This window comes from Artemia sp. Qi Xiang Cuo, chromosome 20, assembly GCF_049724085.1.
Source record: "Artemia sp. Qi Xiang Cuo chromosome 20, ASM4972408v1, whole genome shotgun sequence".
Lineage (NCBI taxonomy): Eukaryota > Metazoa > Arthropoda > Branchiopoda > Anostraca > Artemiidae > Artemia > Artemia sp. Qi Xiang Cuo.
In genome coordinates this window covers 14,713,452-14,732,181 of record NC_142813.1, presented here as the reverse complement: position 1 = coordinate 14,732,181, position 18,730 = coordinate 14,713,452, and the positions used below count along the sequence as shown (strand labels likewise).

The window sequence follows — 18,730 nt, the reverse complement described above, 5'->3', positions numbered from 1 at the left end:
TATCGGACCAATTCGCTTTAGTAGGCTTTCAGTTTTTCTGTTGTTTTCTTAGATGTTACTTGTGATACTGATTTTTATTGTGATCTCACTACTCTGCCTTGCTAGTATTAGAATTGCTAGATGTTAAAAGTTAATAGTTAAATCTCTTGTTTTTAGAGCAAAAAATGTACTTGTTGAGAACTAAATTCTACAAGAGAATCGATAAGAGATAACGTTAGCCTAAAAAATGATAGGTTTTCTATCAGGTTACTATCAGGAGGAGCATTTTCATTTTCTATTTTCTATATAATTCAAAATAAAAACAATTTTGAATTGGTTAGCACTAGAATTTCAAAACTTAATAATATCTTATATAGTTACTTACAATAATTACTCGAATAATTACTATCTTTTAAATAATTATTGTTAAACAACTACATATCGGACCAATTCGCTTTAGTAGGCTTTCAGTTTTTCTGTTGTTTTACTAGATGTTACTTGTGATACTGATTTTATTTGTGATCTCACGACTCTGCCCTGCTAGTATTAGAATTGCTAGATGTTAAAAGTTAATAGTTAAATCTCTTGTTTTTAGAGCAAAAAATTTACTTGTTGAGAACTAAATTCTACAAGAGAATCGATAAGAGATAACGTTAGCCTAAAAAATGATAGGTTTTCTATCAGGTTACTATCAGGAGGAGCATTTTCATTTTCTATTTTCTATATAATTCAAAATAAAAACAATTTTGAATTGGTTAGCACTAGAATTTCAAAACTTAATAATATCTTATATAGTTACTTACAATGATTACTCGAATAATTACTATCTATTACATAATTATTGTTAAACAACTACATATCGGACCAATTCGCTTTAGTAGGCTTTCAGTTTTTCTGTTGTTTTACTAGATGTTACTTGTGATACTGATTTTATTTGTGATCTCACGACTCTGCCCTGCTAGTATTAGAATTGCTAGATGTTAAAAGTTAATAGTTAAATCTCTTGTTTTTAGAGTAAAAAATTTACTTGTTGAGAACTAAATTCTACAAGAGAATCGATAAGAGATAACGTTAGCCTAAAAAATGATAGGTTTTCTATCAGGTTACTATCAGGAGGAGCATTTTCATTTTCTATTTTCTATATAATTCAAAATAAAAACAATTTTGAATTGGTTAGCACTAGAATTTCAAAACTTAATAATATCTTATATAGTTACTTACAATAATTACTCGAATAATTACTATCTATTACATAATTATTGTTAAACAACTACATATCGGACCAATTCGCTTTAGTAGGCTTTCAGTTTTTCTTTTGTTTTCTTAGTTGTTACTTGTGATACTGATTTTTATTGTGATCTCACTACTCTGCCCTTCTAGTATTAGAATTGCTAGATGTTAAAAGTTAATAGTTAAATCTCTTGTTTTTAGAGCAAAAAATTTACTTGTTGAGAACTAAATTCTACAAGAGAATCGATAAGAGATAACGTTAGCCTAAAAAATGATAGGTTTTCTATCAGGTTACTATCAGGAGGAGCATTTTCATTTTCTATTTTCTATATAATTCAAAATAAAAACAATTTTGAATTGGTTAGCACTAGAATTTCAAAACTTAATAATATCTTATATAGTTACTTACAATAATTACTCGAATAATTACTATCTTTTAAATAATTATTGTTAAACAACTACATATCGGACCAATTCGCTTTAGTAGGCTTTCAGTTTTTCTGTTGTTTTCTTAGATGTTACTTGTGATACTGATTTTTATTGTGATCTCACTACTCTGCCTTGCTAGTATTAGAATTGCTAGATGTTAAAAGTTAATAGTTAAATCTCTTGTTTTTAGAGCAAAAAATTTACTTGTTGAGAACTAAATTCTACAAGAGAATCGATAAGAGATAACGTTAGCCTAAAAAATGATAGGTTTTCTATCAGGTTACTATCAGGAGGAGCATTTTCATTTTCTATTTTCTATATAATTCAAAATAAAAACAATTTTGAATTGGTTAGCACTAGAATTTCAAAACTTAATAATATCTTATATAGTTACTTACAATAATTACTCGAATAATTACTATCTTTTAAATAATTATTGTTAAACAACTACATATCGGACCAATTCGCTTTAGTAGGCTTTCAGTTTTTCTGTTGTTTTCTTAGATGTTACTTGTGATACTGATTTTTATTGTGATCTCACGACTCTGCCCTTCTAGTATTAGAATTGCTAGATGTTAAAAGTTAATAGTTAAATCTCTTGTTTTTAGAGCAAAAAATTTACTTGTTGAGAACTAAATTCTACAAGAGAATCGATAAGAGATAACGTTAGCCTAAAAAATGATAGGTTTTCTATCAGGTTACTATCAGGAGGAGCATTTTCATTTTCTATTTTCTATATAATTCAAAATAAAAAAAATTTTGAATTGGTTAGCACTAGAATTTCAAAACTTAATAATATCTTATATAGTTACTTACAATAATTACTCGAATAATTACTATCTTTTAAATAATTATTGTTAAACAACTACATATCGGACCAATTCGCTTTAGTAGGCTTTCAGTTTTTCTGTTGTTTTACTAGATGTTACTTGTGATACTGATTTTATTTGTGATCTCACGACTCTGCCCTGCTAGTATTAGAATTGCTAGATGTTAAAAGTTAATAGTTAAATCTCTTGTTTTTAGAGCAAAAAATTTACTTGTTGAGAACTAAATTCTACAAGAGAATCGATAAGAGATAACGTTAGCCTAAAAAATGATAGGTTTTCTATCAGGTTACTATCAGGAGGAGCATTTTCATTTTCTATTTTCTATATAATTCAAAATAAAAACAATTTTGAATTGGTTAGCACTAGAATTTCAAAACTTAATAATATCTTATATAGTTACTTACAATGATTACTCGAATAATTACTATCTATTACATAATTATTGTTGAACAACTACATATCGGACCAATTCGCTTTAGTAGGCTTTCAGTTTTTCTGTTGTTTTCTTAGATGTTACTTGTGATACTGATTTTTATTGTGATCTCACGACTCTGCCCTTCTAGTATTAGAATTGCTAGATGTTAAAAGTTAATAGTTAAATCTCTTGTTTTTAGAGCAAAAAATTTACTTGTTGAGAACTAAATTCTACAAGAGAATCGATAAGAGATAACGTTAGCCTAAAAAATGATAGGTTTTCTATCAGGTTACTATCAGGAGGAGCATTTTCATTTTCTACTTTCTATATAATTCAAAATAAAAACAATTTTGAATTGGTTAGCACTAGAATTTCAAAACTTAATAATATCTTATATAGTTACTTACAATAATTACTCGAATAATTACTATCTTTTAAATAATTATTGTTAAACAACTACATATCGGACCAATTCGCTTTAGTAGGCTTTCAGTTTTTCTGTTGTTTTCTTAGATGTTACTTGTGATACTGATTTTTATTGTGATCTCACTACTCTGCCTTGCTAGTATTAGAATTGCTAGATGTTAAAAGTTAAATCCCTTGTTTTTAGAGCAAAAAATTTATTTGTTGAGAACTAAATTCTAGAAGAGAAGCGATAGTAAATAGCGTTAGCTTATTATTATTACCGTGTTATATGACACAAAAAAACAATGCTTAATGTTCAATGCTCTGTGTGAATAAACGTATCGTTTACATAAAGCTATATGTGTTTTTTTATATACAAGAAATACAATAAGGTATACAATGAAATAATTATAAGATAAAAACAATATGAAATACTGAATAAATTGAAAAGCCAAAAGCTACTTAAATTTCTATGATGGGGGAACCTTTAGATCCCCCTGACTGATATATGTACTAGTAACTAAAAAACTGTTGGATTAAGGGGCGAAGAGTGTCCCCGCACAACAAGAATACAGTTCTATTTTGATAATGGATGGATTCGAAAATGGACGGGTTTTAAAATTAATGACGTGTATTTATTGAGGCAGTGTTTTCATGTCACTGTTATGGGCCGCTACTTTGCCGATTAATTTCCAGGTTACCGATTCTGAATTTTTTCCTGAAAATTAAAAGCATAAAGATTACTTAATCTAGCGGCAAGAATTTAGAACATTTTAGCAGTAGTCTGTAACATTTAGCAATATATTACAGGTGACTAGTCGTCATCAACAACATGTAGTTTAACTAGTTAGAAGGGAATAAGAATTGGTTGAAGCTTTCAAATGAATATATTAGAGCAAATTTTTTTATGCAAAGGCGTTGTACCCTGACAGAGGAAAAATAAAAGGATGCGGCAGAGGTGATTTGGATAAGAGGTGATTGGTAATTTTACCAAATGAGGTTATTTTTATTGAGAAAAATCCTCTGCGCCGGTATAAACCTAATTCGAAACTCGATTTTTCTTTGGGTTTACCCTACTCGTTGAAATATGATTGAAAAAATGGACTGAAGAAGGGAGGGGAGGGGGCAGGCATCAACTGAAATTCAAATACATAAACAACTAAAATAAATTTAAGTTTTTGGGAAATTTTGAAGGTAGCCCTATAAATTCATTAACTCATTCAGGTTAGACAGTTGATACTTTTTTAAATGCGTGGAATATATAAAACTTAATGCTGAAATTCATTTTCTTAGAAGCAAGGTAGTATCCAGAGGTGGTTTACCCCCCCCCCCCTCAAGTTTTTGTCAGGTTTGTAAAAACACAAAAAAAATGCATGATAAATCCATGAAAAAATGATATTTTTTTTTTAATTCTCCCCCTCCAAAAGAAAATATCTCAGATACTGCCTTGCTAAGAATTCCTGCAATCAATTTTATTTGCTCTCAGAGAAATACCTACCAGATTGCTATAATATGTGATACTCGTAAGCAGTAAAATGACTTTAAGTGCCTTGACTAAGTCCTGGGTTTAATATTCTTCTTTCGTGACAAAAACAATTGGGTACTTCTTCGATATACCCACTCTTTTATATAGTGCTAGTTTGGTTAATGCTACCCACTCTTTTATATAGTGCTACTTTGGTTAATGCTAATGAAATAAAATAAAATAGGATGAATATATAATAGTTAAAAAACAAATTTGGGCTATATATTTGCGCATTAAGAGGAAGGGGGGGGGGGCAAAGCATAGCATATATTAAATACGGAACCTAACCTAACCTAGGTACCTCTCTCCCCCCCCCCAAAAAAACACTTTAAATATCGTATACGCAATTAAATCCACGCTATGCATCTACAGCAGTGTGTAGAATCATCCCGTAAAACGGGTTTGTTCAAAGCGTCTTGAGTTTGAGATATAAAAAGAGTGGGTATGTCGAAGAAGTACCAACAATTGTAGTCCTTACGAAATCACGCATCTTTTTATGCATAAAGGGACTAGAAAATTCATACACATGGGTCTTTCCTTTTATCTTTTGGTAAAAACTGACCTTCAAAATAAATAGAAGTTTTGAAGAAATTCCTACCATGGTTTTAGCATAATCTAGACCAGAAAATTCCAATGATAAGGACAGTTAAGAAACATAAATTTATATCCAATACTTAGTAATAACATACATATGTATAAGGGCAAACACTAATGCTTGAAAGACGGGACAATGCTTGGACAACGGCCTCTGCAAAGGGCTGTCTCGACCCTTTCAGGGTACCTACAAGACTGGGGACCTTGCGGTGAACTCTATACCTACATGAGGAGTGGCGCCCATCGAGGAAGTTATAGCCTTGTAAACGACACAGCGTTCGGACGGGATTCTGATTAATGGATAATTCTTCTGGGCTTGATTTATTTTGACGGGTGTTTTCGGGCGGAAAAACTTCTTTCTAGCTAATTTATCTACTATGGGTTGCCTCCCCGTAGTAGCATGATATTTTTAGGCATGAATATATAATGAGTCAGAGGCAATAGGTTTGGGACTGTCTGTGCAGGATTTTGACCAAGATGGGCCCAGGATTGCACAAAGCCTCCATTCATACTGGAGATCCCAGAGACTTCTTGCTGTCCGGTTCTAAGCCGGCTTAAGCGCTTCGGTGTAGACTTGAGAAGATATGTGATCCCCTTCCTGCACAGGTATCCGGGATCATCGCTTTTTCTGAGGCCAAAATAATTTCAATGATATAAAGAACATGAAAATTGGAATTTGGAATGTTACACCGTTAAAAAATTACTATCTTATCGACATTATGACTGACGAATTCAGACGATTCGAACTGGAGTTTTTAGGGGTTTCAGAAACTCATATCCCAGGGCCAGGAAGCATGAAATTAGTTGATATAGAATTTGTCTACTCAGGCAGGAAGGATGGGATACATAGACAGGGAGTAGGGCTCATGATGAATAAGGAAGCTGCTAAGTCTTGTCTAGGCTGGGAAGGTATGAATAATAGAATACTAATTGCTCATTTTATGATTAAAAATTTCAGGGTATCAGTTATAGTAGTATATGCCCCTGTTAAACCGACTGACGGAGATAGTAGTGACTCATGAATTTTACTTACAGCTACAGGAGCAAATAGACAGGGTCTCAGGTAGAAATATGGCATTTTATTAGGAGATTTCAATGCCCAGGTCGGTAGAAATAGGGATAGATGGTATCCTAGCCTAGGTAAATTTCGTGTTGGAAAAGAAAACAGTGATGGTTACAGACTTTTGCAGTTTTATAGGTATAACAATCTAGTTATAACCAATATCTTGTTTGGTCATAAAATGGCCCATAAGTTGACATGGTATTCACGTGATGGTAAGACAGCAAACCTTATTGATTATATTAAAGTAAACCGAAGACTTGCAGGATCAATACAGGATACTAGGGTATATGGGAGTGCTGTTATTGATCTTAAAAGTAAAGTTTAGCATCTAGTAGTGTTTAGGGTTAATTTAAAGCTGAAATTTCGGAAGGATAATTACCTCTCGGGAAATTATGATGTTGGTAGACTCCAGGATGAGAATTTGAGAGAAACTTTCCAGGGACAGTTGAATTCTCAATTTGAGAGTTTAAAACTGGACAATGTGGAAGATGGTTTGAATAATTTTAGAAAAACAATTTGTGAAGTTGCTGATGGTGTCTTAGGGAAGAAAGTTAAGACTACAGCTAGGAATATTTTAGTGAAAAAGCTTTATGTTTAATAGAGAGTGGAAGGGGTTTGTACAAGAATTATCTGATTGATAGATCATATGAAAACAAAAGGAATGTAAGGAAGGTGGAGAAAGCATTAAAATATGAACTAAGGAGATGTGAAGTGCAGGCCATGGATAAATTACGGAGGATGTGAAAGATGCAGCTGGATGGCATAATAGTAAAATATTGTACTGGCATTGTAATAAATTCAGAGGGAGTAGTCAATCCGGACTTGTCCCAGTTGAAGATAGGAACGGGGCCACAATTAGTGATAAGGAAAGGGTTAAAGAGAATTGGGCAGAACATTTTGAGAATGTGCTAAACCGAGATAGAGTTGCAGGAAAAGATATATAGGAAAATGAAAAAGATTGTGATACATTGGCTGTGAAGCATTAATTTGTTTTATGAGGAATAATTAGCGACAGTATTAAAAGGATTAAAAAATAATAAGGCTCCAGGTGCTGATAGTCTGGTAAATGAGTTTCTTAAATATGGGGGCTCTGAGGTTAGAAATAAATTATTGAAGATTATGAATATAATTTTTGAAAAACGGAATGTACCTAATGATTTTAGGAAAACCTTAATTAAACCACAGTATAAGAAAGGTGATAAGAGTGAGTGTCGTAATTATCGAGGCATTAGTCTGGTCTCTGTAGGTAGCAAATTACTTAGTAATATGATACTTTTTCGACTGGGAGATGTTGTAGATAAAGTTTTAAGAGAAAAACAGTGCGGTTTTAGAAAAGGTAGAGGATGTGTCGACCAAATTTTCACTCTTAGGTTAATAATAGAGAAGTGCTTTAGTTTTCAAACACCTTTGGTCCTAAGTTTTATAGATTATGAGCAAGTGTTCGATTCTGTTGATAGAAGAGCTTTAGCAAAGGTCCTATCCTTGTATGGTATACCAGACAAAAGTGATTAGTGCTATGTACGAAAATAACGCTGCTGCGGATAAGGTAGGAAGTGAGGGTAGCAGCTGGTTTTTTATTAAATCAGGAGTTAAGCAGGGTTGTGTTCTATCCCCCTTTATATGGATTATTTTGATGGACTTTGTCTTAAGGAGCACAGGAAAAGCAATGGGAGACCACGGAATCAAATGGGGAGGAAAAACTCTCCTGGGCTTAGATTACGTTGATAATTTAAGCATCCTAGATGAAAGTGTGAGCAAAATGAACGAACTTTTAGAGGTTTTTCGACTTCAGGGTGCTAGAGTAGTTTTAAAATCAATATTAAGAAGACGAAATCACTAAGGCTAGGAATAAATGAAGAAGAAAAGGTGACGTTGGGTAACGCAAAGATTGATCAAGTGGACAGCTACACTTACCTTGGTAGTATTATTAGTAAAGACGGTAGGAGCGGTGAAGATGTTAAAAGTAGAATAGCCAAGGCTCAGGGTGTTTTTTCACAGATGAAAAAAGTTTGGAAGAATAGGAAGATAAGTGTGCAAACCAAGATTAGAGTATTGGACGGTGCAGTGATGACAGTTGTCAAGTATGGCTCTGAAGCTTGGGTGCTCCGAAAAGAGGATGAAGATTTACTAGATGTTTTCCAGAGAAATTGCCTACGGATTGTTCTGGGTACCCGGCTGACTAACCGTATTTCAAACAGTAGATTGTACGAAAAATGTGGTTCAATCCCACCTTCTAGGGCTATAATGAAAGAAAGGTTGAGATGGGTAGGGCACGTTTTGTGGATGAAGGATGACAAATTGCCGAAGATTGTCCTTTTCGGCTAAACGGAAAGTAGGTCGTCCTCGTCTGGGGTGAGAGGATGTCATAAAGAAATATTCAGAGAAAATGAGAACTTCCTGGGAGGGTGTAAAGAGGGAGGCTTTGAATAGATTGGGATGGAGGACGAACGTGCGTAACTTTTTTGGCCTCAGGTGGCTCGATGCTGCAGTGAGCTGTTATTAGTAGTAGTAATAGTAGTATTCCGAATAATCAAATCTACCTTATGATTTTGTTATCGCTAACTTTTTCAGTTATCCACTCATCTAAAAAACGACTAAAAAAAATTATAGGAATGCTAAGGAGATAGAAAATCGTAGCGTAAGGTTAGGTGAATAAATAAAAGCCTTTATTTTGACATCCATGAGTAATAATGATATTCCTAGATAAAAGTTTGCTTTAGTTCGTTTTGCAAACCTATTTTGCGTTGCTACTCAAGAACTTTCAGTTTCGAAAACTATATATAAATGTTTTCAAAGTCTAATCAGTAGAAGTGATTATTTTTGACATTTTTAAGCTATAATGATTTTCCTAGATTCAACTTCGCTTTAATTTCTTTTGGATTCCCATTTCGCATTGCTTCACAAGAACTTTATGGTTAGGAGACTATTGGTGTAAACGGCTTTATTGCTCATCGTTGAAAAACTGTTAGACAGTAATTGATTTTTCACATTCTATAGCTGGCATTTTAAAATGACTAATGGCTTATTAGTTGCTTAACTTCATTAACTCAACATTCAGTCTTAAATAGTTTTCAGTTTCGCAGTGCTTCACAAGAACTTTATGTTTAGGAGACTATGTGTAAACGGACTTATTGCTCATCACCGAAAAACTGTTACACAATGATTAATTTTTCACATTTTATAGCTCGTATTTTCAATCGACCAATGGTTGATCAAATACTGATCCACTCAATTAACTCAACATTCAGGCTGAAATAGTTTTCAGTTGAGCATGTTTAAACCCTTTCAAAAGAGATTTAAATCTTCAGAGATCACTAAATACAAAACTTAGCGACATAATATCTTCTTTGACTATACCAATCACGGTCTCTGTCTGCCATCTCAAATAGTTCTGAAGGCTTAAAAAGAAATGCTATCCCCTCAAGTAGTTCCGAGGACAGTAGCTCCGAGAACTAAAGAAGAGCTACAAGATGTAAATTACATTGCATTGAAAACTAAAGAAAGAAATTTCTAGTTTGTCTCAGTAAAGAAGACTACTGGTGTTTTGTGTTACTAGCAACATCATTTAAGTTGGTTATTAAAACCTAAATTAAAAATTAATTAGATCTATTATTATTTTAATGTTTTACCCAGCCTTTATTCTGTATATTAAACCAGCGCTTATAATATTATGATCACTGTAAAATGGAACAAATAAAAGGATTTACTGAGTAATTTCAGACCTTGAGATGGAATCAAATTTTAACATATAAACGACCTAAAACTTAGGTGGAATATGATGGAATTTTAATTCTCCTGCAGGGAGATGGGATTCCCGGATTTAGTAGTTTAGCAACCTAAGATTTTTTTCCACCATCCAAACAAAAACTGTTGGCTAACAGTTTTACTAACAATTATATTTCGCCGTCCGAACAAAGCTGTTAGCCAACACAGTTAGAAAATTTCTCTAACAAATTGAATCCTTGTTGAAGTGTTTTAAGAGAATATTCAAAACTAGACAATGGCTTAAGCAAACTATAATAGTGAATACCCGTAGTCAGGTCTTTTAGATGTATCCGAAGAAGCACAAGGGCCAAGTTTCTTTCCAAGCTTATGGTTTTTCAATTTCCCAACTATTTGTTACGATTCTACCATAATCTTATTAAATAAACAATTCTGTTTCCACGTTCTTAGAAAATTGTTATTAGCTAACATTAATTGGAGGGAAAACAGCCACAAAGAGTGCATTTATGTTCGGCAATCCCCGAGGGGTCTTTTTGTGCCCACGCTTGGATTAATGATCCTACTTGTCCGGATCAGTGTTGCCAGGTTGGGCAATTTCCCGCCAATTGGGCTATAAAATTTTCACCTTCGCGGGACAAGTTACTAAAAACCGCAAGGCGGGTTTTGGGCTATAATGTTTTAAATCTCGCTACTTTTGGGATATAAATTGAATTCGCTTGAAACTCAAAAAAAAAAAAATGTTTGAAAATTTTACCTATTTGGTCGTTGTAGCTTACCTTCTTTGTAGATTTGAACCACGATATAAATATAATGTGTCTTGACTGTGGTTATCCCCTTCTAATTTGTGGGTACCCCAAACCATATCTTCATAACCATTCCTTGAAAATAAAAGTATGTAGAACGTCTACTCTACCGTCCCAATAAACATAATGTATACGCATAATACTCTGATACTTTTTTTTCTGAGCATGCACCACAGTTTATAGAATTAGCAGTATGATCATACCCTATCTCACCCATTATAAAAACCCGGACCAAGGTGCGAGTGCTCCAGAGAACGTTTTTGCAGATATAAACATAAGCGGCATTAGATCTTTTCACGGGTAGACAAGTCAGATTTCTCTTGGACACGAAACAAGTGGAAACCCGCTATTACGAATAATGCACTTTGTAACCATTTCTCATTGATTGACGGAAACAGACTAACCCGCTAATGTAGAAATAAGTGGGAGGAGCTTTTTGTTCGTACCGAGAATGAAGACCAGAAATGATCTGCGATAAACTTACTGGATAATTCTATAAACTGTGGCATGCACTTCCGCTTCCAGCTTCGGACTGCTAGACGCAAGAAATCAGAGTGAAAAATTATCGCAAAATGTAATGAACTTTACATTCTGAGTGTCTTCGGAATCACAACCAAATTAGCCAAGCAGACAGGGTGTATTTTGTTAGTTGGAAAAATCTAATCACGGAGAAGGACCTTAGAGTCAGACAGAAACTAGGATAAAGTAATTTAGCTTAATTGTAACTGTTCAAAGAGCTGTTCATAGGGTTGGTGGTATCCGGGGAAAATATTAAAATTAGTACATTCACCGCTCTTTTATTAGAATTAATTCACCGCTCTTTAATAAATGGAAAAAACTTTTTCCACAAAATAAGTTTCTCAAAGAAAAGTAAAGAACTCTATTAAACAAAAAATGAGCAAAAATAAAATCAAATAATCTACCAGGCGTGAAACTACCACAAATCAGCATCGATAAATAAGTGAAACTCAAAACGAACAAAAATTACAATAAATAACCGAGTCAAACTCAAAACGAGCAGAAATTAACATAAGTTGGGCTCAAAACCCCTACGCCTTTCGAAGGCCAGAACATAATTTGCACTTTACTGAAAAAAATATAAATATTTTTACTTATATAACTTTAATAAACTAAATAATATTAACATTTTGATTACTAAATATCAGTGTATGAATATTAAACTTACAATGCACATTCTTTTGCATTTTTTTCAGTAAAGGGCAAAATAAGTTCTGGCCTTGGGAAGGCACAGGGGTTTTGAGCCCTACTCGTGCTAATTTCTGTTCCTTTTGAGTTTGACTTGGTTATTTATTGTAAGTTCTAATTTCTGTGGCATTTTTGTACTATAAAAATGTCAAGCCTTCCAATCACTTTCGACTATTAAAAAGGGCACTAGGCCTTACGATTTCCAATCAAATGAGCCCTGTTTGAGTTTCTACGATAACACTTCCTATAAACACCTGATATGCTCCCAGGGCATAAATTATAACTCTTACCCTAAGGGCTGTGAGGGTGGTTATCATCATCTAAGACCTAATTTCCAGAACTTTCAACTACGTTAAAAAAAATGGCTATCTCAAAATTTTGATTGGATGTGTCTGGGAAAATGGTGGGCGTGAGAGGGGCGTTGGTCTTTCTCCAATCACTTTCAACTATTAAAAAAGGCACTAGCAATTTCCTTGCAATTTCTAATCAAATGAGCCCTTTTTAAGTTTCTACGACTACGCTTTAAATAAAAACCTTATATGCCCCCGGGGGATAACTTACAACCCTTGCCCTGGGGGGTGGGGGGGGGGGGGGTTGTCATCCTCACAGACCTAATTTCGAAAACTTTCTACTACGTTAAACAAAATGGCTATCTGAAAATTTTGATTGGTTGTGTTTGGGGGTGGGCGTGAGAGAGGGGTTAGTTACCGTCCAATCACTTTCAACTATTAAAAAGGGCACTAGCCCTCTCAGTTTCCAATTGAATGAGGCCCTTTTGAAGTTTTTACGACAACTCTATCATAAAAAATCTTATATGCCCCCAGGGCATAACTTACAACCTTCGCCCTGGGAAATCAGGAGGGTTTGTTATCCTTAAATACATAATTTCCAGAACTTTCAACTACGTTGAACAAAATGGCTATCTCTAAACTTTGATTGAATGTGTTTGGGAAATGGAGGGCGTAAGAAAGGGGTTAATTACTCTCCACTCACTTTCGACTATTAAAAAGGGCAATTTCAATTTCCAATCAAATGAGCCCCTTTTGAAATTTCTACAACAACTTTCTATATAAACCTTATATGCCCCCAGGGCATAACTTACAACCCTTGCACGTAAAGCTCTGATGGGGTTATCATCCTAAAAGACCTAATTTCCAGAACTTTCGAATACGATGAACAAAATGGATATTTCAAAATTTTTATTTTGATTTTGGATGTGTTTGGGGAAATGGTGGGCGTGAGAGGGGGGTTAGTTGCCTTTCAATCACTTTCGACTATTAAAAGGGCAATAGTCCTTTCAATTTTCAATTGAATGAGCCCTTTTGGATGTTTTTACAACATCAATTTTGATAAAAACCTTACATGCTCCCAAGGCACAACTTAAAACCCTTGCCCTGAGAGTTGTGGGGGGGGGGATGGGTTGTCATCCTTAAAGACCTAATTTCCAAAACATTCAACTGCGTTGATTAAAATGGCTATCTAAAAATTTGATCGGATGTGTTTGGGGAAAGAACGGGCTTGAGAGGTGGGTTAGTTGCCTTCAAATCACTTTTGACTATTAAAAAGGGCACTAGCCCTTTGAATTTCCAATCGAATGAGCCCCTTTTCAAGTTTCTACGACAAACATTTCAATAAAAACCTTATATGTCCCCAGGGTATAACTTATAACCCTTGCCCTGAAGACTTTGGGGGGAGTGTCCTTCTCAAAGGTATAATTTCCTGAACTTTAAACTACTTGGAACAAAATGACTATCTAAAAATTTTGATTGGATATGTTTGTGGAAATGGTGGGCGTGGAGGGGGTGTTAGTTGCCTTCCAATCACTTTGGACTATTAAGAAGGGCACTAGCCATTTCAATTTCATGTCGAATGAGCCCTTTTTGAAGTTTCTACGACGAAGCGTTCAGTAGAAACCTTATATGCCCCCAGGGCATAACTTACAACCCTTGCCCTGAGGGCTGTGGAGGAGTATCCTCCTCAAAAACATTATTTCTATCTGGAAATCCACACCACTGAACAAAATGGCTATCTAAAATTTTTGATTGCATGTGTTTGAGGAAAAGGTGGGCGAGAGAGGGGGGCTAGTTGCCCTCAAATCACTTTCGACTGTTAAAAACGGCACAAGACCTTTGAATTTCCAATCGAATGAGCCCTTTTTTAAGTTTCTACGACAAAGATTTCAATAAAAACTTATATGCCCCCAGGGCATAACTTATAACCCTTCCTCTGAAGACTGTGAGGGGAGTGTCCTGCTCAAACGTATAATTTTCTGAACTTTAAACTGCATGGAACAAAATGTCTATCTCAAATTTTTGATTGGATGTGTTTGGGGAAATGGTGGGCGTGGAAAAGGTGTTACTTGCCTTCCAATTACTTTCGACTGCTAAAAAGGGCACAAACCATTTCAATTACTAATCGAATGAGCCCTTTATGAAGTTTCTACGGCAACGCTTTCTATAGAAACTTTATATACCCCAGGGCATAACTTACAATCCTTGCCCTGAGGGCTGTGAGGGGGCTATCATCCTCAAAGACCTAATTCCCAGAACTTTAAACTATGTTGAACAAGATGGCTATCTCAAAATTTTGATTGGATGTGTTTGGGGAAAAGGTGGGCGTGAGAGGGGGCTGGTACCCTCCAATCACTTTCAACTATTAAAAAGGGTACTAGCCCCTTCAATTTTCCATTGAATGAGCCTTTTTTGAAGTTTCTGCGACAACTCCTTCTATAAAAACCTTATATGCCCCCAGGGCATAACTTAAAACCCTTGCCCCGAGGGTTGTAGGGGAGTGTCCTCCTCAAAAACATATTTTCTATCTGGAAATCAACTACGCTGAACAAAGTGGCTATCTCAAAATTTTGATTGGATGTGTTGGGGGAATGATGGGCGCGGGGGGGGGGGGGCTTGTTGCCCTCCAATCACTTTTCGACTATTAAAAAGGGCATTAGCCCTTTGAATTTCTAATCGAATGAGCCTTTTTTGAAGTTTCTACGACAACGCCTTCTATAAAAACCTTATATACCCCCAGGGCATATCTTTATACCCTTGCCCTGAGGGTTGTGGGGGAGTGTCCTCCTTAAAAAGATATTTTCTATGTGGAAATCATTTACGCTGAACAAAATGGCTATCTCAAAATTTCGATTGGATGTGTTTGGGAGAATGATGGGCATGGGGGGGGGGGGGGGCTAGTTGCCCTCCAATAACTTTCGACTATTAAAAAGGGCACTAGCCACTACAATTTTCAATCGAATGAGCCCTTTTCAAAGTTTCTACGACAAATCCTTCGATACGAAGTGCCCGGGTATGGAGAAAAAAAAAACACATTGTGCCCACATCGTTCTTTACTTAGGCAGCGCTAGCGCGCTGCCTAACTAAAGAACACACATTGCACTGAGGGCTCTGAGGGGGTTATAATCCTAAAAGACAAAATTTCCAGAACTTTCAACTACGTTGAACAAAATGGATATCTCAAAATTTTAATGGCGTTAGTCGCCAAAATTAACGCCCCAAAATTTTAGGGGCGTTAGTCGCTATCCAATCACTTTCAACTATTAAAAAAGGCACTAGCCCTTTCAATTTCCAATTGAAATAGCCCTTTTGAAGTTTCTACGACAACGCTTTCAATAAAAACTTTATATGCTCCAGGCATAACTTACAACCCTTGCCCTGATGGCTGTGAGGGGGGGAGGGGTTGTCATCCTTAAAGACCTAATTTCCAAAACTTTCAAATATGTTCAATCAAATAGCTATCTAAAAATTTTGATTGGATGTGTTTGGGGAAAAGGTGGGCGTGATAGGGGGGTTAGTTGCCCTCAAATCACTTTTGACTTTTAAAAAGGATACTAGTCCTTTGAGTTTCAAATCTAATGAGCCCCTTTTCAAGTTTCTACGACAAATATTTCAATAAAAACCTTATATGCCCCCAGGGCATAACTTATAATCCTTGCCCTGAGGGTTGTGGGGGAGTGTCCTCCTCAAAAATATGTTTTTTATCTGGAAATCAACTACCCTGAACAAAATGGCTATCTCAAAATTTTTATTGGATGTGTTTGGGGGAATGATGGGTGTGGGGGGGGGCGGGGGCTAGTTGCCCTCCAATACCTTTCGACTATTAAAAAGGGCACTAGCCCTTTGAATTCCAGTCGAATGAGCTTTTATTTATGTTTCTGCGACAACGCCTTCTTTAAAAACCTTATATACCCCCAGGGCATAACTTTAAACCCTTGCCCTGAGGGATGTGGGGGAGTGTCCTCCTCAAAAATATATTTTCTCTCTGGAAATCAAATACGCTGAAAAAAAGGGCTATCTCAAAATTTTGATTGGGAGTGGTGGGGGGAATTAAGGGCGGGGGGGGGGGGGGGGGCTAGTTGCCAGCCAATCACTTTCTACTATTAAAAAGGGCACTAGCCATTTGAATTTTCAATCGAATGAGCATTTTTTGAAGTTTCTACGACAACGCCTTCTTTAAAAACCTTATTTGCCCCCAGGGCATAACTTTAAACCCTTGCCCTGATGGCTCTAGGGGAGTGTCCTCCTCAAAAACATATTTTCTTATCTGGAAATCAAGTACGCTGAACAAAATGGCTATCTCAAAATATTGATTGGATGTGTCTGGGGGAATGATGGGCGTGGGGGGGGGGATAGTTGCCCTCCAATCACTTTCGGCTATTAAAAATGGTACTAGCCCTTTAAATTTCCAGTCAAATTAGCCTGTTTTGAAGTTTCTACGACTACGCCTTCTATAAAAACCTTAAATGCCCCCAGGGCATTACTTTAAATCCTTGCCATGAGGGTTTGGTGTGAGTTTGATTCTCAAAAATATATTTTCTGTCTGGAAAACAACTATGCTGAACAAAATGGCTATCTAAAAATTTTGATTGGATGTGTTTGGGGGAATGATGGGCGTGGGGGGGCTAGTTGCCCTCCAATCACTTTCTACTATTAAAAAGGGCACTAGCCCTTTGAATTTCCAATCGAATGAGCCTGTTTTGAAGTTTCTACGACAACGCCTTCTATACAAACCTTATATGCCCCCAGGGCATAACTTAAAACCCTTGCATTGAGGGTTTTGGGGGAGTGTCCTCCTCAAAAACATATTTTCTATCTGGAAATCAACTACGCTGAACAAAATTGCTATCGAAAAATTTTGATTTGATGTGTTTGGGGGAATGAGGGGCGTAGGGGGTGGGGGCAGTTGCCCTCCAATAACTTTCGACTATTAAAAAGGGCACTAGCCACTCCAATTTCCAGTCGAATGAGTCCTTTTCGAAGTTTTTACGACGACTCCTTCGATACGAAGTGCCCGGGTATGGAGAAAAAAACAAAAAAAAACACATTGTGCCCACATCGTTCTTTACTTAGGCAGCGCTAGCGCGCTGCCTATGATAATAAAAGAGCGGAAGTTTAAGCGGTAGCCTCTTAAGCTTTCGTCTAAAATAATGATAAACTATAATGAGGAACAAATATATACAGTCAGAATACTTCCGTCAGCAACAGTTACAACGAATCAAAAAAAAAAAAATAAAGAACCAAGAAACATACGGTTCGAAGATAAGCAGCAAGAAGAATCAAAACTACTCAAAAACAAAAGGGAAGATCAAAGAAATATGCGGCTGAAAGATATGCCACAGCGAGAACAAGGAAATATGTGGTTAAAGGATAAGCTTCAATGAGAATTACCTGCAAATGCGAGACAGTGAGCATCAGAAAATGTAAACAATGGAGTAAAAAACAAAGAATTATGCTGTTAAATTACAATGTTTTTTTTTCAGATCAAAACCAATGGGAAAGTGGACAAAATACTCTAAAACGTACAACCCAAAATGGGAGAAAGAATTTACTTGGGTCTGGCAGTGTTCATTGGATGAAAACAAAGCATACTGCATTGCATGCAAAAAGGAAATACGAGCCCATTGAATTGACCTAAGTGTGCATTCTAAGACACAGAAATACAGACTAAAATCCATGCAGACTTTTCCAGGTAACAGTTCACAGACACTGGACGGACATGTCAGTGCCCTGAGTGAGACGGTCAATAAAAATGAACTGTCTTTGGCCTGCCATATTGCATGCCATCCCTCAGTCAGAACAGTGGATCCTCTTAGCGAGCTCATAAACAGCATAATTAAAAGGCAGCCATCAACAACTACTGATGAGCCACCAGAAGTATTGAGGCTTCACCGAACAAAATACACCACCCTTATCATTCATGTGATTGCGCCGTCATTGTTGGATGAGGTTATTGAAGACAGTTCTGCCAGAAGGTATTCTCTTATCCTGGACGATTCAACAGATGTTGGGACTAAAAAGTATATGGCTGTCTGCATTAGTTTTTTTAGTTGCTGTAAAAAGAGGATAGTACCTGTTTTTTGGGCATGATCAAAGTAATCAGTGCCACAGCCGAAAACTTGTATAGGGGGGTGAAAGCATTTATCGAAGAGAAACTAAAACTGAATCTGGAGAACTTAATTGGTCTTGGGAGTGACGGAGCAAGCAATATGTTTGGGGCTCATTTTTCTGTCTACAT

At 35.9% G+C, this 18,730-nt stretch overlaps 1 protein-coding gene across 1 annotated transcript in view; it reads left to right on the top strand.

Annotated features, from left to right (window-relative positions):
- Window positions 1-18,213, top strand: part of LOC148939902 (heterogeneous nuclear ribonucleoprotein A1, A2/B1 homolog) — a 38,917-nt gene extending 20,704 nt beyond the window's left edge. The window contains exon 4 of the mRNA XM_089105873.1: window positions 17,976-18,213. Within this exon, the coding sequence (XP_088961999.1) occupies window positions 17,976-18,011 (36 nt within the window). The 3' untranslated portion in view covers window positions 18,012-18,213. The remainder of the gene's footprint in view (window positions 1-17,975) is intronic.
- Window positions 18,214-18,730: the final 517 nt, after the last annotated feature.